A 19,869-nucleotide genomic window follows, 5' to 3' on the forward strand; every position below is an offset into this window, starting at 1 on the left:
AACGGAAGCTTAGCAACCGCGGTCAGCGTTGTTGGTAAGGTGAAAAGAAGAAACTGTTACGAGTGCGGAGAAAAGGGTCATCTTTCTACAGCCTGTCCCAAAAAGCTACAAAATGGTGATGATGATCAGGCAAACTCAAAGCAGGGTCGTGAGGAGACTGTCGATGGCTATGCTCTTCAAAAGACTAGTGGTGATTCTTACTACTACATGAATGAGACATATGCTGCTACGAATGAAGCTAATAACGGAAGCTTAGCAACCGCGGTCAGCGTTGTTGGTAAGGTGAAAAGGAGAAACTGTTACGAGTGTGGAGAAAAGGGTCATCTTTCTACTGCTTGTCCAAAGAAGCTTCAAAACACAAACTCAAAGCTGGATCACCAGGCAGGACCGATTCAGGTAACAAGCAATGGTGGTGGTACTTTCATGGACGAGACATATTCTACAGATCCGATATCCGTTACTGCGACAAATGAAGCTGATGATGATGTAAACTTAACGTCCCCGGTTAGCACTGGTAAGAAGGTCAAAAGGAGAAACTGTTACGAGTGTGGAGAAAAAGGTCATCTGTCTTCAGCTTGTCCTAAGAAGCTGCAAAAACAAGGCTGATATGTTCCATCCCCCACCCACAAGCTCTTTCTCTCTACAAAAGACAGCTTTAAAAACATTTGTAACAAAAATTTTGTTTTGCATTTCTATTTTTTTATGGGAAGGACGTGGACCACTTTTTTTGGTAGAAGAGTGGAGTTGTTTCTTTGGTCCTCCTAATGTTAGAGAAATCATAACTTGTTTCTGTATTGCTTTTACTATGATCGATCTTATACAATGCACCAATGCTCTACACTATTAGTAGTTTTTTTTTGGTTCATGGGGATCTTCTTCATTTAATTATATATCACCTAAATGATAGTATAACCTAAGGCTGTTTCAAAAGGCTCTTTTAATTTGTAAAGACGTTTTTTTTTGGCAATTAATCAACAAAAGAAAAACCAATGGCCACGTTTCCTTTTTAATTTTTTTTGAAACTCCAAATCCAAATCCATATCATCATCATCATCACATAACCCCAAATCTCTCGTCTTTAGTCTCTTTATTAAAGCTCGAAACCCAGAAGAAACAAACACACAGTAAAAAGTAGTACTTGATTCAAAGAGAGTATTGGGTTTATAAAAAAGATGGGACCTTTAAAAACGATAAAGAAGAAGAAGAGAGCGGAGAAGAAGGTTGATCGGAACGTTTTGCTAGCTGCTGCTGCTGCTGCCGCCTCCGCATCTGTTGCTCTTAATAACGACGACGACTCACCATCTTCTCATTCCTCCTTGGATTGGTGGGATGGCTTCTCTCGCCGTCTTTCTGGTAAACCTATTCTGTTTTAGCAGCAATTTCACAATCTTTGAGAAATTGAGAAAGAGCACTTTCGTTTCTAGGGGATTTTTAGATTGAGATTAGTAATGTAGGGGGCAAAGAGTTGTTCTTTATTCAATCTTTTACTTTGTTACATTCGAGTCTATTGTTTCGATCTATTGATCTATTGAGTGAGAGCTCTGAAGGGGTTTTATTAAGTTGAGATGAACTTGATTCTTTTAAAATTATGCAACTTTTGAGCTAGTAGTGCCCTGCTCTGCTTTAGTGTTTAAGTGATATGAATCTTTTTTAAGACTTTGGGGGGAGAGTAGCAGACTCTTCTGACTAGACTATGTTTCTGTAACCATACTGCAAGTTATTTTGTTTTCTGATCATGACATTATTGAATCTTTGTGACTGACAACACCCAGCTAGATATTTTCGATGATGTGATTGAAATTGTCCAACTACATTAGTTTGTTGCATTTATCTCCTTCCTTCTCCTCCTCATGTATAATCATCCTCTTTGTAGTAAGTAGGTCAATGATAAGCCAATTGATGATAAGTGCACATTAGCTCTTCTTCTTTTAGTTTTTTACAACTGTTGAATTTAAGCTGGTTCAGTGTTTTATGAGCTATATAGTGAGATTTGAACAGTTATATGGATCTTTTACAGTGATAATATGTCTTTGTTTTATAAGGGAAATAAGCTTGACTTTGTTGTTGATCAATGTCATGTTTTTTTATTTATCTCCTTTGTTAGGTTCATCGGATCCAAAGACATTTGAGTCAGTTTTCAAGATATCAAGGAAGACATTTGACTACATTTGCTCTCTTGTCAAAGACGATTTCACAGCAAAGCCTGCAAATTTCAGTGACTCTAATGGCAAACCTTTATCTCTCAATGACCGCGTAGCTGTGGCGCTTAGGAGGCTTGGCTCTGGCGAATCTCTCTCAATCATTGGGGAGACCTTTGGGATGAACCAGTCAACTGTCTCCCAAATCACTTGGCGCTTTGTAGAATCAATGGAAGAGAGAGCATTGCACCATCTCTCATGGCCTTCGAAACTCGATCATGTCAAATCAAAGTTTGACAAAATCTCAGGTCTTCCTAATTGCTGTGGCGCTATCGACATTACACATATTGTTATGAACCTTCCTGCTGTGGAACCGTCAAACAAAGTTTGGCTGGACGGAGAAAAGAACTTCAGCATGATATTGCAGGCCGTAGTGGACCCGGACATGAGATTTCTCGATGTAATCACTGGTTGGCCTGGAAGTTTAAGCGATGATGTTGTCCTCAAGAACTCGGGATTCTACAAACTAGTTGAGAAAGGGAAGAGACTGAGCGGGGAAAAGTTTCTGGTCTCAGAAAGAGCCGAGCTAAGAGAATACATAGTAGGGGATTCTGGTTTTCCTCTTCTTCCATGGCTTCTCACTCCATACCAAGGCAAACCCTTGTCGCTTCCTCAAACCGAGTTCAACAGAAGACACTCGGAGACAAGAAAAGCCGCGGAGATGGCATTTTCGAAGCTTAAAGACAGGTGGAGGATAATACACGGGGTAATGTGGATGCCTGATAGAAACCGGTTACCACGGATAATCTTTGTCTGTTGCTTGCTGCACAACATTCTTATCGATATGGGTGACCAAACTTTGGATGATCAAACTTTGTCTCACCAACATGACATACACTAGAGGCAACGAAGCTGCAAGCTTGCGGATGAGGCTTCATCGGTCTTGAGAGATGAACTCTCTGATCAACTGTGGGGGAAAAATTCTTCAGCTTGATTACTTTATTTCTCTCCCGGTTTGTCTGCTCTTTCTGTAATTTGCTTCTGTTTCCTTCTGGTAATTTTGTTTACCATAACATTTTCCGTTTGATCTACTGAAATATTCACCTATTCTTTCTAGATGACTGAAAATGTGTAACTTATAAATGTTATGTTGAACTTTTACCACTTCTATTTCGTTCAGAGTCAGACTAGTCAATTTTTTCATCGCCGTCTAAACTCGTTGCAATTGTCACTGTAGAAGTCCGCATAAACTGATTTTATTGAACACTAACAAAGAGACAATTAAAGGTAAACTTAAAACAAACAAAAATAACATCCAAATAGAAAATAACAATTTGTATATAATATAGGTTTGAGTTCATGTTTCAGAATTATCTTCCTAACTATTATGTCATATCTTCATTACATGCCTTGTGACTTGTTTTGTCTTCAATGATCAAAAATGAAAATTGGTTTTTGCTTTCAGTACATTTTGATTGAGATCATAAGCTATAGCAGACAACCTTTTTTTTATGGATTAATGTTATTGTATTCAAACTTTCGTATTGAGTATGCAATACAAAGGAGGAGGATTTGGTTTGCGTGAGAAACAACTAAAGAAGTACATTCTAAAACTCTAACTTAAAAACACTTTGAAACAAAAGGAATTAAAAAAGTTATAACCAAAATACAGATTGACCCAAAAAAAAAATATATAACAATACAGAGAAAGCAAAGAAGATTATCTTTTTCAACTTTATTAAGAGCTTCAACTAATTATAAAAGACAATGGCTTTCTAAAGGAATGGTGGAAGTATCACCCATCGTCTTGGATACTTTGGTTTTCCATCTTTTCCATCAAATATCTGCAATACCAAATATCAAAACCCCAACAATAAGAACCACAAAAATATAAGCCAAAGTTTTTTAAAAAATCGTAGAAGTGCATTGCTTACCTTTCTCAGACGGCTGTGCTTTCCAAGAGCCCAATTGGTCATGATGAGAGCAGCAACAGCGAGGAAAACGTATCCAGCAACAGTCTGTGTAGCGATGTTGAATCCTAGCCATTGGTAAATCTCGGTCGTGTAATTGGCACATGTAACAATGTTGAAGAGGAAACCGCGTGGAATCTGGTAGCCTCCAGACCCGCTAGGGTCCCTAAGATTCTTCAGCAAAATGTGACAGTAGAAGTTTGCGACTTGGCAGACCAAACCAAAACCGAAACCAATCTTCATCTGAAGGTCACTGACTGGTGTGTACAAGGGATGGTTGACGTAATACGCAATGTAAGCACCAAAGCTCCAGTAATAAGCACAGTTCCTGAACACATTCGCGATTGGGGAGGTTGCATGGCTGAACCGATGAACGAAAAACGTTTCTAAGATCCGTTTAAAGTAGTGAAAGCACCAGTAGTACATAGCGTACGTCTGGACCGGATGGATCACACGGTCCTCTCCATAGCCAAGGAACTTGTAAACAGGTAAGTAGTAAAAGACCGGGTAGATAAGGAGAGGGCCAAGATACTCGAAGAAGAAGAGCGTGCGGTAGGAAACTTGTGCCCCCAAGTCTTTGAAGACTACGGTTAAGGAGTTGTTGTTTCCATCACAGTACTCCTTGAGTGATTTCTTGCTACTGAGGACAACAGGTTTATCCTTTGATCCAGGAGCTACAGGAAGAGTCAGTCTTTGCCTCGACGGGTAAAACTTCTTAGCTGTTGAAACAACAAAACCCAAATCACACATTTTAATACCAACGGAGAAAGTAACCATTATACATTAGTAAATCTATTCAAAGATGTGAAGAAAAAAAAAACTTCAAGTATCTCTGCTTAAATACAGTTACTGACTTACTGTAGAGAAACCAGATTAAGATTTGAAGTGACACACTGATTATACATTGTAGTAAGAACTAAGAAGAATTCAGATATTGTCATTACAACCTACCGCCATTAATAGACAATCCTAAAGTGAACAGTTTGTCTGGCCAAAAAGGGACTGATCCATTAATGAGAAAAGGTTTGTGATGATTGATACAGAGCAAATACTGTGTTTAGAAGCTTAAGTGATCCTTCTCACCACCAGAAAGCCTTATCAAAATCTAGATACTCCTTATATAAACCCATAAGCATCAAATTCAAAAAGGAGGAACTCAAAACACATTAAAACAGAATGACAATTAGCACTAGCTTACACAGTCAAGACCTAGATCTATCTTAAACATTCGAGAAGTCAAATCCCTAGTAAAAATGAAAACTTTACCTCTCTTATGAAACGCTTCTTGCAGATCAGCAACAGTGGCCTGCGTAGAACAGAACACACACACAAAATTCGAATCAGCAACCCTCAAATCAATAAAATTTTCCCTATATCACCCCTGAAAAGATATCGAGCAAGCAAACTTAAAGGAACAAAAAACCCTCAAAATCACATTATAGAAACAGACCCATTAATCAGAACATGAAGCAGATCGGAGAAAGAGTATCAAAAGTACCGAATCGGGGAGGTCGAGGGGAGCCTTGAGAACTTCTCTGCCGCTGCGAGAGACGACGGTGACCTTCATGACGATTAAGCGGAGAGAACGAGGAAGACCCAGATGAGGAAATTGAGAGAAAGAGAAAGGAAACTAAATAGAGAGGAGGAAGAAGAAGACGAGATAGAGCATTGAAGAGGATGTAGTTGGGAGTAGGAGAACTAACTATCTTCCCAACTTATACCATTGGGACCATTTATTTTAAGTTGCTACCTCACCCTTTTACTTCATTTGTTCCCATCCTTTTTTTTTTTTTTTGGGTCCAAAAATAAAACATTTGTTGCAAATAATGGCTTCGTTTTAAGGATTCATTTATTAGTAAACCACTAGATTTTAACCCGCTGTGTTTTTTAAAACTATTTAAAAAAAATTTCAAGCTATATTTATTTGTTAATTCTGTTTGTTTTATGTAGTGTTTAAGATTGTATAAATGTATTTTAATTGTTAGTTTTAGGACTTAATCCGCGGTATATTACAGAATAAATTATTTTTTACTTAACCGTAATTTAATCAACTTAATTAAATATGTTTAATATTTTATTATTGATAGTGATAACACAATAATGAACTTATGATTCAAGTTTTAGTAACAGTTAATGATAATTTTAAATTAATATTAATATTAACCCAAACTCGTTCTGCCATATAAATATATAACTATGTATGTGATATTTTTTTAAATAATTGTAAATATTTATAATATTTTGAACTTTTTGAATTTTAAAATTTATTATATCTAAAATAACTAAATGTTCATCTAAAGAAGCGAGACAAAGAACCAAATAAAATCTTGCTTGTTAAATTAAACTTACTTCTCATTCATATTTATATTCATTTTGTTCTCATTTATGATATGATATAACTTTAATTTTTCAGATTTATATTCATTTTTGTTCTCATTCAGATGTGAGAGGTTAAACACAATTTTTATTATTTACTTGAGTAAGACATGCCCATTTTTTCAAAATTCAAATAACAACAAATGCAGGAAATAGTGTTACATTAATGTTATGTATGTTTCAATGCAACATCAGAAAAGAGAAGAAGAATCATAATTTAAAATCTTAACAAAGTTTTTTAAATATCTAAATTATTAAAAGTTATATGAAAAAACTATATTTTGTAATAATAAATAAACTTATAAAGCATGTTTGGTTATACTGTAATTAGTAGATTTTAAAGACTGTTTAGTTACATGTATATAAGTATTGTTCATATTTCATTACCTTTAAAAAACTGCCTTACCAAATCCGATTAGGTAATAATATTCTTTTATGGGTGGTGATTTGATTTCATATAAGTTTATTTATTATTACAAAATATAGTTTTTTCATATAACTTTTAATAATTTAGATATTTAAAAAACTTTGTTAAGATTTTAAATTATGATTCTTCTTCTCTTTTCTGATGTTTGGTTATACTGTAATTAGTAGATTGTAAAGACTGTTTAGTTACATGTATATAAGTATTGTTCATATTTCATTACCTTTAAAAAACTGCCTTACCAAATCCGATTAGGTAATAATATTCTTTTATGGGTGGTGATTTGATTTCAGCAATGTTCTAATATGTTGTGGAATATATGGAGAATATGTCATTAATTTGTTTCTTACTTAACGATTCAACCATGGAAATATTTCCATATCCATTATTAATATCAAAGATTTACTTTTGATATATTAATTATTGTTAGCATTTTTTAATTTATTTTTTTGGATAATAAATGCTAATGACATTGGTTGTAAATAACTTCAAACTTGAAGACTACTTTGACAAAACTGCTGCAAAAATGTTAATATAGATTCAGTTTCTATTCAGATTTTGTTTTTGGTCTATGTATCAATGTTTCAGTTTCGGGTATGTTTTAGGAATTCTGGAGGATTTGAGAGGATTTGTTTAGTTAAAAATACATAAATTAAAATCTTATAATTTTAGGTGGGATTTGAAATTTTTTTATCATAAATCAAATCAAATTCCTTAAAATCTATCAAAATTCCAGATTTACTAAGGGTCCGAATGGTGACCGCGTATTTGGTTGTGCGGAGAAAGCGGTTTAGAGTGCGGTACGGATCAACTGCGGTAAATGCGGTTTGCGGGACAAGTGCGGTTTATACAAAATAAGCGGTACAAAATGATATTTGATTGGTGAAAAAACTATTTGCGGTTTAGTGATTTATATTATAAATTTAAATAGATTATTATTGATTTAAATTGATTATTATTGTTAATGAAATAACATTTTTATCTATGATATATGAACTACAAACCCCAAATTTAATTTTAATTTAATCATGTAAATTTTATGTATAAAAAATCAAAATTTATTTAAATTTTTGTTTATTTTAATGATCACTATGATAATTAAGTAGCATTAACAATAATATTATTTACTTTATCATACTACATTCACTTTCTTATTATTAGTAATTTCATCTATTATTTATAAACTTTAGAAACCAAAAATTCTTTTAAATTAATCATGTAAATTTATGTTTATTAAAATAGTGAAAAATGCAATGTTTTAAACATAAATTTGTTCTACACGAAACTATAATTTATTTTTTAAAAATATTAAATCTAGTTAATTATACATTATTGGTTTAATTTGTAATGATAAAAATAATCAAATTTATTTAAATTAAAATTTAAGTTTTATGTACATTTTTTATGCACAACTAAAATATATATATTTATAATTTATTAACTTTTTTGGTATTTACAACATATGTAAATTATTCTTATTTATTTTATTATTTGTAATATAATTATTTATTATATAAGTATTTTCTTTTTTACTTAAAACAATATATTAGTTACCATAAACTTTCTTTTAATTCAAATTTGGATAATCATTAATGGATCATTTATAATAAAAAAACAATAAGGAAAGTGGATTTATGGTGATACGCACCATATATGGAAAACATTTATTAGTGGGGAGTTTTCCAATTAACAAGACAGAAAAAAGATTTAATGCGGTTTTCCTTTTTTGTTTTTTACAAATCTGCTAATCAATGTAAATTATATGAATAGTGTATTAAATGCAGGATTACTTTTTTCCTACAAAAACGTCATGCTTTTCGGTCACCATTCAAGACCTAAATCTCATAAAAATTTTCAAAATCATGGTTTTAATACACCCCTCCTAAATGTTGTATAAAACGGTATCAGAGTAAAGAGCGTTATGTTTTCTTCCATTAACGAAAAATGAAAGGGAGTAAAGAGAAAGAATCTTCGTTGTTGTCTTGTCGTTTAAAAGACGTAATTATATAATCAATGCTCCCTTAATTAACCCACATGCATCGGAAGTAGTAGTGTTGAGTTTGTTGGTCAACGAACTTTGCTTCGCCATTTATCAATAAAATGACCACACTCAACAGATTGACCCAATTACAGCTAGTATTAGTATTATTTAGAAAGTTTGTGTTGTGAATAGCAAAGCCATCGGCGGATCGGCCCATCGTACGCAGGCCCAGCCTTTGACATATTCTCAATATACATTGGTATTGGGCCTCCAAAATTTTTGAAATTTTTTAGTAAAAAAAATAGATCTCAAAATATTTTTTATTGCAAAAATAGGTTTCAGTTTTATGAAAGTTATAGACTTGGCCTCAAATTTTAACTTTATCTATTTTGTTATTTCAAAAATAGGCTCATTTTCCAAAATTTTAAGATTTGGTTTCAGTTTTAATTTTTTATCTATAAAATCCATAAGAAAAAAAATGTTTTGTATTGGGCCACAAATTTCACTAGACCGGCCCTGATTGTAAGTAAACACGCCTCCTGGCTCCTAGATGTAACGCTTTACCCCGATGCGGCTAACCCAAATGCATAAGGGTATCCTTGAACGGTTTTTGATGATGATGAATGGGATAAACAGTGAAGCCAGCCGAAACATGCAAGCAATCAAAAACACCATGCATACTGTACAAACAAATATCACTAACCTAATAATATCTTCCTCTTTTTACAAATTACAAAGCTAGATTTTTCTCAAGTGAACAGTACAAAGTACAACATTCTTCTAAAGAAACGTTTTTTTTTTCTTTCTCACTGTACAAATTATCCAATTTACCACAATTTGAGCATTAATTAGTCTATTTTACTCTACAAGTATGACTTTATAAAATTAAGGTGTAGAAGTGGCAACACCAGATCTAGCTAGCATGCATGAAACTTTTTAAAGCCGTATAAAGATAGTTAAATAGATTATACTATATGGCTATATCTTTCGGAGCATTTCTCTTACAGATGAAATTATGCGCATGTTCTTGCATTGGAATCTAGGAATCTTCTACTAAAGAATGACACGTGATAACGATTTCAATTTGATGCTAGCTATATCGATTTTTTCTCACTTAAAAGTATATCTTGAAAGCTAAGATCAAGCTATATGAGTAACTATTAATTGTATCATAGATGCATATAATAGTATTATTGTGTGTAAATGTGAAATTAATATGGATGCAAGAAAAAGAAAAGAAAAAGCTGCAGAGAAGGTGTGTTGCTTTACAACCATGAATATGGGGCTCATAAGATGTACACTACAGATAAGAGAAGATTCTTTTTAGTTGCATGAAAATGTGTTACTAATAAAAAAAAACACACAGATGCACATTTCTATATAAACGAACTTCTTTTAAATAATAAATTTCTATCAAAAATAAAATAAAAAGATTAAGTGCTCCTTTAAAAAACCTACAAAAACTAATACGCATAGATTTTCTCTATCATAATTTCATACAATTTTTATTAAAATAAAAATAAAAATTGAAAAACTAATTTAACAAACTGTTTCAAGTCCTCATCTACTCACTCACCCTAGCTAGAAGAAGTGTAAAATCCAAGACTTTTTTTTTTTAATGTGTTTTGCATTCTGGCGAGTAGCCGTTCTTCATCGATAAATTAGAGGTCTCTGATTCGAGCTAAGCTTCTTCCCTAGTCGTTCAATAGCTAGCTCGCCAATAGATGAAGACACCGTACTATCCCTCTTGTTCAGCTACTTCGAAGCTCAACATGTTATAACTTATTATGATCTTGTGTCATAGATATGTTACTTGCTTACTTTCAAAATCAAGTTGTTCGCGTTGCTGATGCCAAAGTGTTTTGTGAGAAAAATTTGGTACACATAAATACATAATTGAAAGAAAATTGGCTAGTTCATATTACTACTACATAATTTTAAATCATGTTCTTTCTTTGTGTTTCAACTTCATCCAAATTTCCAAGTAATTCAAATGTATTGGAAGTTCTTCTTATCGTTTTGTCTCAGTTTGATCATTTTCTTGTAGTTGAAACGATTTTTTTTTTATAATGAAGATAACGATTACGATTAGTGAGAGACAGAGAGAGATGTTTAATTTGCTGTTATATTAAAATATGTTTGTAAGTATCATTAGATAATCAATTTTAATAATATATATTTTTAAAGGTCGATTGTGAATTATGTAGTTAGCGATGTTTGCTGTTATGTGTCGACATAGTTTGGTCCATTAAAAAGGTCTGATCAAATTTTAACATTTGGACCACAAATCTTTCTTTTAGAAATAGCGCGCGGAGCGGACTGGGACACCTTCCTACAAACATGTCCGTCTTTACTAAATCAGTAAATCATACGTACACCTCACATCTGTAAGCATAAAATAAATCATCATATACATATAGACTGGCCGGTGATCATAATTCGAAATATATTAATTTCAATCATTCAATGTTATCGGTAAGTTATATTAGGGTCACATCAAGAATCACGAAAGAAAAGAAAGAAACAACCGTGTAGAGTCATCATGATTTGATTTGTTGGCTTAATTATACATTCTAGTTTTTTTATTTAGCTTGTGTTGCAAATTATCCAAATCAGCACATTATAATTTCTTCTTTGATATCCAAGTTCTGAAAAAAAACGAACGATTATTGGATCACAAAATCTAATAGTATTATCATATGTTTGAAGGAAACCATATTAAAAGTGTCTACTTTTAATATTAATCATAAGAGTTCTTGGATCATTCTTAAGACTGACCGCTCGGAATCTATAAAATCTCGCCATGCAAAGGTAATTTATTTTTATAAGACAAAAACAACAATAACGAAAATTTATAAGAAAGATAACTAAAATAATACTATGAAAAACGAAACTTGGGTCACACCCGAGGAAAACAAAGGTACACTCGATTGTGACAACTCCACCAAAGACCACCCCACTACCAATTCACCTTTATTTGTTTCTTTATAAATTTCCAAATCTTTTTGTTTTTTTTTTTATATATTAATCTAGCTAATTATTCGCCTCTCTCGTTGTTTTTTGACCTTTTAATTAAAAAAATTGAAGGGAGTTGCCTAGGTTTCTCTCTCTGCATTTATTTATTTTTTTATTTTATTTTTTTCTCTCTCTGCATGGCCAGTACTCTTGCTCTTCACATTTCTTTTTGGGCACCACTGTCTGTAAACGTATGCAAAGAAAGAAAAAAAAAAAAGCTTACATGCTAAGAAAACTATATTTCCTTGTCGTTTCTCTCATAAAAGAATTATATTTAAATTTATCGTTGCTAATGAAATACAATATATTTAGGAAGTGGAATCGGATCGGACAAGGGACTGAATTATCTACCAACTTAGATTTCAATCGTCTTTTTCTCATTGATTGACAAGTAACATACACAATACTAACACAGATATGATATCCTTATTAAAAAATGTATATATAATTACTTCATCAAAAATACACACATATGATATCATAGTTTCCTAATGTTGTAGTGAAATTGATCAATTTCATACGGAAACAAATGTGCGAGATTAATATTACTATAACATATATGAAACAAACTCATACTTGATATAAACAGTGATACAACCAAGACACACACAATGACGTCGTATGACTTGCGAAAATAAGCATAATAGAAAAACTTCTTTAAATCGACACTTAATTCCAAAAAGGTTAACAATAAATAAGAAGGTTTTTTGATGAAAACAAAAAGAAATAAAAGAGCCTAAGAGAATGATGAAAATTGAAAGAGAAAAATAAACAAAAAAAAAAAGAGTAAAGAGAATTAAGAAACACAATAAATTAGACAAAGGAAACTTCATTTCTTCTTCTTTTTATCTCATTCAGCTCCTCTCCTCTCTTCTCTCTCTAGATCAATTCTTTCATGTATGATGTGATTTTCCACCATATCTGCGACCTCTTACCTAAAAAAAAAAGAAACCATTTAAAGATGGATTTCTCATCTCTTCCAGTGAATCAGTTTGATTCACACAACTGGCAGCAGGTAATATTCGTTTATGATGATATCGTTTATGATGATATCAGATGTTCTTAATTCATTCATTTTTTCCTCTTATAACTTCGATCAAGATATATGAAGATTGAGTTTTCGTTCTAAAAAATTGCTACTTAGCTTCTTTCTCTTGTTCTTCTCTGTGGGAAAAAAAATCGCGTATCTACTTATTCTTAAGCTGATAAAATCTTTTTTTCATGTCTTCTCTCGAATATACCAGTAATTAATATAAAGATGAGTTTAATTTTGATCTTTATTTTTCTATTTTAAGGACTTTGGTTTTATGAAGTTATGCATATTGTTTTCCTTATAGAATGTATTTTTCTCTTTGTCTAACTTATGACACCGCCATCGAATTAAACAAAAAGTTACTATGACTTTAATCTGCGTTATTATTCATCCATTTTCTTTATGCAGCTTTGTCAAAAAAACAACTATAATAAATTTCAATTCTTGTCAAAGTAGAACAGTTGTCTCTTTTCTTTTCTCAACGACCAATGTTTCCAACTCGAATCCTTTCTTTATAATTTGTTTCTGCTTTATTGCAATCCTGAAAACTAAGTACTAATTATGTTAATATATGCAGCAAGGGAGCCAACATCAGCTAGAGTGTGTTACAGCTGACCAGAACCCTAGTAATTATTTAAGGCAGCTCTCATCACCACCGGCTTCTCAGGCTGGCTCGAGCCAAACTAGAGTGAATTCAATGGTGGAACGTGCTCGGATAGCGAAAGTCCCATTGCCTGAAGCAGCTCTAAATTGCCCTAGATGTGACTCAACCAATACAAAGTTTTGTTACTTCAATAACTATAGCCTTACTCAGCCTCGCCATTTCTGCAAAACATGTCGCCGCTATTGGACACGTGGTGGTGCCCTGAGGAATGTTCCTGTTGGAGGAGGCTTTAGGAGGAACAAGAGAAGCAAAACCAACGGAGGGAGATCGAAATCTACGGTCTTGGTCTCGGCTGATAACAATACGGCCACTACTTCATCACTTACTTCTCACCCAAGTTACTCAAACCCTAGCAAGTTTCTTAGCTACGGCCAAAGCCCGGGGTTTACTTCGAACTTACCCATCTTGCCACCTCTCCAAAGCCTTGGAGACTACAATTCAAACAACAATGGGTTAGATTTTGGCGGAATTCAAATAAGCAACGTGATAAGTGGGATGAGTTCTAGTGGTCGGATCTTGGATCCATGGAGGATACCTTCATCGCAACAAACTCAACAAACCCCTTTCTTAATCAACACTAACGGGTTGATACAGTCTTCAAATGCTATATATCCATTACTAGAAGGTAATGAAGGTCTTAATCAAGCCGATCCACAACAAAAGAGTAGTGACTATTCCAATCAGCTAATGTCTAAACCCTTGATGGAGTTGGCTTCACGCGGAGATGAAGCCGAGCAAACGAGAAATGTGAAGGCCGAAGAGAATGATCAGGATCAGGGTAGAGATGCGAACGGACTAAATAACTTATCGAGAAACTTTTTGGGGAATATTAACATAAACTCATCCGGGAACAATGAATACACATCATGGGGCAGTAATAGTTCTTGGACCGGTTTTACCTCCAACAACTCGACAGGCCATCTCTCATTCTAAGTCTTCGGGCACTAGCTATTCTTGATAATTCTTTTGTTGGTTGGGTTATATATTGATCGCTTGCCATGGGTGTTATTACTGAGGAGAGATCAAACCATGCAGCTGTATCCAAAGGCTAATTTTGGGGCTTAGAGGAAAGGTATGGTTAATTATGAAACTATCTTTTTCATCGTTTAAAATATTCAAAGTGTGAGTATGTTAATTGGTTCTGGTGAATATATGTGTTTATCGGAATTTGGTGTTATTGGCTATATATAGCTAGAGGTGTGGGTGATGTATGAATTCAAGAGTTGATTATGGAAACTTTTTTTGTGTGTTCATTGAATAATCAGTCAAATTCTCAATTTCTTGGAGACCCATTATGAGACATCTATAGAGCATGTAATGTATGTAAACGTAATTAAGTCGAATCTTAACTCTGACCAAAGCAAATTTTTTTTGTTGAATGTATATGCTAAGTGTTCAAACTATAGTTCCAAAATAACATCTATTTTCAAATGAGGATATGATTCACTTCTTTGCACCAAAAAAAAAAGAGAGGATATAATTCACTTCTTCGGTCCAACTAAATATATTCTTTTTTTTCTTCTTAAATATGAGATATAACACATATAAAAACGCAAATGTTTTCGTTTGCATTTTTTTTATTTTATTATCAAGAACAAAAAAAAAGACTTCGCATTAAAAATATTTCTATTTTTCATTAATAATTAGATATAAATACGTTTCAAAATTTAAATATAACGATGCATGTAAAAATGATATTTTTAAATTATGCCCTTATTATGAAGCTTTTTCACAAATTCTACAAATAAATATGTTAAAAGGATGTGTAACATAAAATTATAGAAACTAAAACAAAACAAATAAACAATTATAGATAGAAACTAAAACATAGGCTCGAGCTAAAGAACAATGGAAAAATCAGTTATAAGGAATTCAGGGATTTTTTGTCGTAAGTGACAAAACAAACGTAAGACCAGATTGAATCAAAAAGTACGGACATATGTATGTGTACATACATCCATTTATACAATCATACACAAAGAGAGAGAGAGAGAGAGAGAGAGAGAGAGAGAGAGAGAGAGAGAGAGAGAGAGAGAGAGAGAGAGAGAGAGAGAGAGAGAGAGAGAGAGAGAGAGAGAGAGAGAGAGAGAGAGAGAGAGAGAGAGAGAGAGAGAGAGAGAGAGAGAGAGAGAGAGAGAGAGAGAGAGAGAGAGAGAGAGAGAGAGAGAGAGAGAGAGAGAGAGAGAGAGAGAGAGAGAGAGAGAGAGAGAGAGAGAGAGAGAGAGAGAGAGAGAGAGAGAGAGAGAGAGAGAGAGAGAGAGAGAGAGAGAGAGAGAGAGAGAGAGAGAGAGAGAGAGAGAGAGAGAGAGATGCATGTAATCATATAATTCAATTTAACCTATTTTAAAAAAAATATTAAATTCATTATTGATTTAAAACGTTATTTATAAAAATACAAACGTTTTCGACCAATGTCTCCCTCTCCCGCGACATTATTGAGGGTACGAGATCAATACATCTGCTTATGAAATTTGAGAAATAAGTCTTTAGCAACCCGAATAAGAAAGAATATCAAGTAATTGTGTATAAACGGAATTGATTACGAGTGGTAGCTTGATGAGTGCCAATCTCCAAGGGATTGTGGAATCTTGGTCTTTTGGATATACTTTTGCAAAAACCAATGCCCTCGAATAAAGTGTGTATTTCCCAAAATCATATCGCTCTCTTTCCCATTTAGCATTAGAGACTTAGAGTTAAGTAAATTCATAAGGCACACACCCAATCCAATTTTAGAAATATACCTGATAATTAAAGTGCAAAAATAGCAAAATGCGTCAAAAGAAAAGAAAAGAAAACAAAAAACACAAAAGGAAAAGAGAAAGCATATATGTTCATGTCTCGTCTTTTGTCCGAAAAAAACAAAATGTTCATGTCTCGTCCTCCATACCATAGTCCACAACATATTAAATGCAACTTTAGGCCCAAAGTACATCTTTTTAGTTTAACTTTTATTTTATTTTATTTTTTAATTGTAAGTTTTCATATTACGGTCTAACCGAGAATAGTAGCTCACGTTCTTCCACATGCCCTCAAATCATAACCTCACTTATCTTCTTCTAATTCACATAATGTTCATGGATAACAATTACCAATATATGAATCAACTCTACTCTGATTCACTTTTGATTTCCTTTTTTTTTGGTTTCCTGAATTCGCATGCGATCGGTTTTAGAGCAATGTTAAGTTACGGATGAAATAAAGCTAGAGAGGAAAATGTTAAATTAAACTATCGTGGACAACTGATCGGGGTGCAGAAAGATCAAGTGTGTGGTAATGTGTTAGGAGTACTATAATAAGAGGTTAGATGTTAAGTTTAGTTAAATTAGAAAGAAAAGATGTTAGTCTTTCATATCGGTGTACGTTTGAGGCTGATAGCATAATACATTCGATGAAATAGATTCAGCGGTAACGGAATTAAGAGGTGAATCGAGTCCATATGTATTTTTTTTTGGTTTGAAGTAAAATCATAAAAAAAAAAAAAAAAAATGTATGGACTTTGTTTTGGGCTTGTTTCTTCCATATGACCTTCCGTGGTCTGGTCTTCGCTTCTTGGACTCAATTCCAAGATTTAGCAATTGTGGTTGGGATCTCTTCTAGATCATTCTTTTTACTCACACAATGCATGTCTAACTAAACCGGGTATAATGATATTTTGTTGTTGTTAATTATGGTTCGAGTCTTTTTTAAAATGCTAGTCTTGGTGGTGTCATCATCTCTATCTAAATGGCCGAGCCTCTTTACGTCCTTGACTTGCTCTCGATCTCCGTCTTGATCTTTTTTACTCGAGGCATTCGGCTTTTCGAAATCGGGCTAAACCTTTAGCTTTCGGCTATTCAATTCATTTAACCGCTACACGTTGATTTCTTTTATTTTATCTAAACCGAAAATCAAATTGGAGATTTTCCTCTTTTTTAAAAAAAAAAAAAATCCCATTGTTAAGATTTTACCATTGTTATGAATAAATAACAAAAACAAAAATATAAAGTACACACACCGCCCCTTTTTTAATTATATAAAAAAACAACCCTAAAACTAAAAAAGTAGTCCGTAGTAAATACTGAGACGGTTTGATTGCTGTAAACCATCACATCTCGTCTCTCGTCTCTCGTCTCTCGTCTACAAAATCCTTTGGCCTTAACCTCATCTTCCCCCCCCCACGAATCTAGTTCCTTCTCTCTCTCTCTCTCTCTCGTCCGGTGGCTTGTTAACGATGGCAAACAATCAAGCAAGCCTTCTTCTTCAGAAACAACTTAAAGGTTTCTCTTTTTTTTTTTTTTTGTTATTTTTCTTAGTTCGATCCGTCTAGGGTTTTTGATTTGTGATTTTATGTTTTCTTGCTCTGGATTGGGTTTGATTTCGAGTATTGTGGTCTAATTTTGTTGGGTTCTTTTCAGATCTGTGCAAGAAACCTGTTGATGGTTTCTCAGCTGGCCTCGTTGATGAGACTAACGTTTTCCAATGGAGCGTCTCAATTATGGGTCCTCCTGATACTTTGTAGTAAGTTTCTTTCTTCTTCTTCTTTCTTTTCTAATTTGTCTTGCTTGTTGAAATCAGCCCTTTTCCTCTGTTTTAGTATCTCAATGTAAGTTAGTGGTGGATTCGTTTTTGATCAAGTTGTAGTTTGTTTTGCATTGCCTTAAGATGATTCCATTTGATTGGTTCTGTTGTGCTCCCACTTGTGTTATTGTTTGATTGAGGATAACATGAGTGACTTGTGTTTTTTACCTCGTCTCTTCTTATTGATGTGTTCTTATTAGAGACTCTTATGTTTTTGTTTGATGGTATTGCAACTTTATTGCTTTTGATTTTGCAGTGAAGGTGGTTTTTTTAATGCAATTATGACGTTTCCAGAGAATTATCCTGTTAGTCCACCAACTGTGACGTTCACCTCAGAGATGTGGCATCCTAATGGTGTGTGGATTTAATTCTTCTGGAGATAACTAATTTTTGGTTTACCTCGAGCTTTTAGATTCAGTCTTCTGATGATGATTTTGTGCTCTTTTTTTTACTCTAGTTTATGCTGATGGAAAAGTTTGCATTTCTATTCTTCATCCTCCTGGTGATGATCCTAATGGATACGAGCTTGCCTCAGAACGTTGGACCCCTGTTCATACGGTATGTGTTTTATTTTCATCTTTTTCTCACACCGTTTAGCTTCAGTACCCTCGTAGTTTGTATGCAGGGCTGAGTTATCTATGGGTTTCGATTTCTTGGGGTCTGCTTTATAGCCTAACATTCTTGGAATACAGCTAGCTTTCTCTTGTGTAGAAAGGTTTTAGAAAGAGACTGGTTTTGTTTGATATTGAGCTTATTATACGCTCCGCATTTGTGTCACTTGCTTTTAAAATGTTCTTGGAATTTATAAGTCCTTAGGAGTACTCTGGAGAATAGTGCAACTTAGATTAAACCTCTTTCAAGTATAAGGGTACTTGAGTGGAATATGTACTACATACTGATTTATCTGTTCTGTACCTCTTTAATCGATAGTGTTCGAGTGTTCTCTCTTATTAGATCATATGAGAAAAGAAAACAGAGATACATTAAAGCTAATGTTGGGTCTGTATGATGCAGGTAGAAAGCATTGTGTTGAGTATCATATCGATGCTCTCGGGTCCCAACGACGAGTCACCGGCAAATGTGGAAGCAGCAAAGGAATGGAGAGACAACAGAGCGGAGTTTAAGAAGAAAGTGAGTCGCTGTGTTAGAAGATCGCAAGAGATGCTGTGAACATCTCTCTCTCTCTCTTGCGTTTTTTTCGTGTTGTAGAAAATTTCTATTCTAATCTTATGAGAGAGCGTTAGCAGAACCATCTTCAAGCAAGCAGCAAATGAATCTGACTGTCAAAAAGCAGCTCTTCTTTTCTTCTTTTTTTTTTTTTTCTTCTTTTCTTTTGGTTTTGGGTTTGGCTTTTAAGGTTTGGAATATTGTAGTGGAATCAAATCCACTCCATATATTAGGATTATCGTTAATGGATTCGTTTTCACATTCTCTTTTGATATTCATTTGATCTGGCTTTTCTTTTTTAACTTTATTCTGGTTTTGGGGTAATTCTTAAATTTAACTTCTGGTTTTGGGATTATCGTTAATGGATAGTTTTGTTTAATTGCAAAAGGTCAGAAGTTAGAATTCGAAAAGAATATTTCAATGTTGTCGTTCGGTTGATATACTCATATACTTCTGTTCTCTAGACGAGTCTTTAAAAAGTTGCTGTTAACAACGCTTAACTTGATTGTTTTGATTTAAAAACTGGTTGTTCAACCAAATTTGG

The 19,869-nt window shown here is 33.6% G+C and overlaps 5 protein-coding genes across 5 annotated transcripts in view; 4 read left to right on the plus strand and 1 right to left on the minus strand.

Moving 5' to 3' along the window:
* LOC104784084 (nucleolin 1-like) overlaps window positions 1-823 on the plus strand; it is a 2,027-nt gene extending 1,204 nt beyond the window's left edge. Inside the window, exon 4 of the mRNA XM_010509155.2 lies at window positions 1-823. Coding sequence (XP_010507457.1) covers window positions 1-606 — 606 coding nt within the window. The 3' untranslated portion in view covers window positions 607-823.
* Window positions 1,032-3,317, plus strand: LOC104781414 (putative nuclease HARBI1). The gene is made up of 2 exons (XM_010506086.2): window positions 1,032-1,353; window positions 2,105-3,317. Exons 1-2 carry the CDS (start codon window positions 1,173-1,175, stop codon window positions 3,037-3,039), a joined length of 1,116 nt encoding a protein of 371 aa, XP_010504388.2. The 5' UTR covers window positions 1,032-1,172; the 3' UTR covers window positions 3,040-3,317.
* Window positions 3,661-5,838, minus strand: LOC104781415 (very-long-chain enoyl-CoA reductase). The gene is made up of 4 exons (XM_010506087.1): window positions 5,607-5,838; window positions 5,375-5,414; window positions 4,073-4,827; window positions 3,661-3,982 (listed from the first exon to the last, which is right to left on the minus strand). The coding sequence occupies exons 1-4, from the start codon at window positions 5,673-5,675 to the stop codon at window positions 3,914-3,916; spliced, it is 933 nt and encodes a 310-aa protein (XP_010504389.1). The 5' UTR covers window positions 5,676-5,838; the 3' UTR covers window positions 3,661-3,913.
* On the plus strand, window positions 12,682-14,878 carry LOC104781416 (dof zinc finger protein DOF3.6-like). Its single transcript, XM_010506088.2, has 2 exons — window positions 12,682-12,919; window positions 13,515-14,878. Exons 1-2 carry the CDS (start codon window positions 12,800-12,802, stop codon window positions 14,532-14,534), a joined length of 1,140 nt encoding a protein of 379 aa, XP_010504390.1. The 5' UTR covers window positions 12,682-12,799; the 3' UTR covers window positions 14,535-14,878.
* On the plus strand, window positions 17,647-19,630 carry LOC104781418 (ubiquitin-conjugating enzyme E2 14-like). The gene is made up of 5 exons (XM_010506089.2): window positions 17,647-17,857; window positions 17,996-18,098; window positions 18,415-18,512; window positions 18,616-18,716; window positions 19,173-19,630. Exons 1-5 carry the CDS (start codon window positions 17,812-17,814, stop codon window positions 19,326-19,328), a joined length of 504 nt encoding a protein of 167 aa, XP_010504391.1. The 5' UTR covers window positions 17,647-17,811; the 3' UTR covers window positions 19,329-19,630.

Source organism: Camelina sativa, chromosome 4 (assembly GCF_000633955.1).
Source record: "Camelina sativa cultivar DH55 chromosome 4, Cs, whole genome shotgun sequence".
Lineage (NCBI taxonomy): Eukaryota > Viridiplantae > Streptophyta > Magnoliopsida > Brassicales > Brassicaceae > Camelina > Camelina sativa.

Bases quoted from the DNA above. Each gene is read 5' to 3' on its own strand.
- LOC104781414 (XM_010506086.2), top strand. From the start codon at position 1,173: ATGGGACCTTTAAAAACGATAAAGAAGAAGAAGAGAGCGGAGAAGAAG. The intron at 1,354-2,104 runs GTAAACCTATTC...CTCCTTTGTTAG, and splicing joins CTTCTCTCGCCGTCTTTCTG to GTTCATCGGATCCAAAGACA.
- LOC104781418 (XM_010506089.2), top strand. From the start codon at position 17,812: ATGGCAAACAATCAAGCAAGCCTTCTTCTTCAGAAACAACTTAAAG. The intron at 17,858-17,995 runs GTTTCTCTTTTT...GGTTCTTTTCAG, and splicing joins TCTTCAGAAACAACTTAAAG to ATCTGTGCAAGAAACCTGTT. The intron at 18,717-19,172 runs GTATGTGTTTTA...TGTATGATGCAG, and splicing joins GTTGGACCCCTGTTCATACG to GTAGAAAGCATTGTGTTGAG.
- LOC104781416 (XM_010506088.2), top strand. From the start codon at position 12,800: ATGTATGATGTGATTTTCCACCATATCTGCGACCTCTTACCTAAAAAA. The intron at 12,920-13,514 runs GTAATATTCGTT...TAATATATGCAG, and splicing joins ATTCACACAACTGGCAGCAG to CAAGGGAGCCAACATCAGCT.
- LOC104781415 (XM_010506087.1), bottom strand. From the start codon at position 5,675: ATGAAGGTCACCGTCGTCTCTCGCAGCGGCAGAGAAGTTCTCAAGGCT. The intron at 5,415-5,606 runs GTACTTTTGATA...TGTTCTACGCAG, and splicing joins CCCTCGACCTCCCCGATTCG to GCCACTGTTGCTGATCTGCA. The intron at 3,983-4,072 runs GTAAGCAATGCA...TTGGTATTGCAG, and splicing joins AGCACAGCCGTCTGAGAAAG to ATATTTGATGGAAAAGATGG.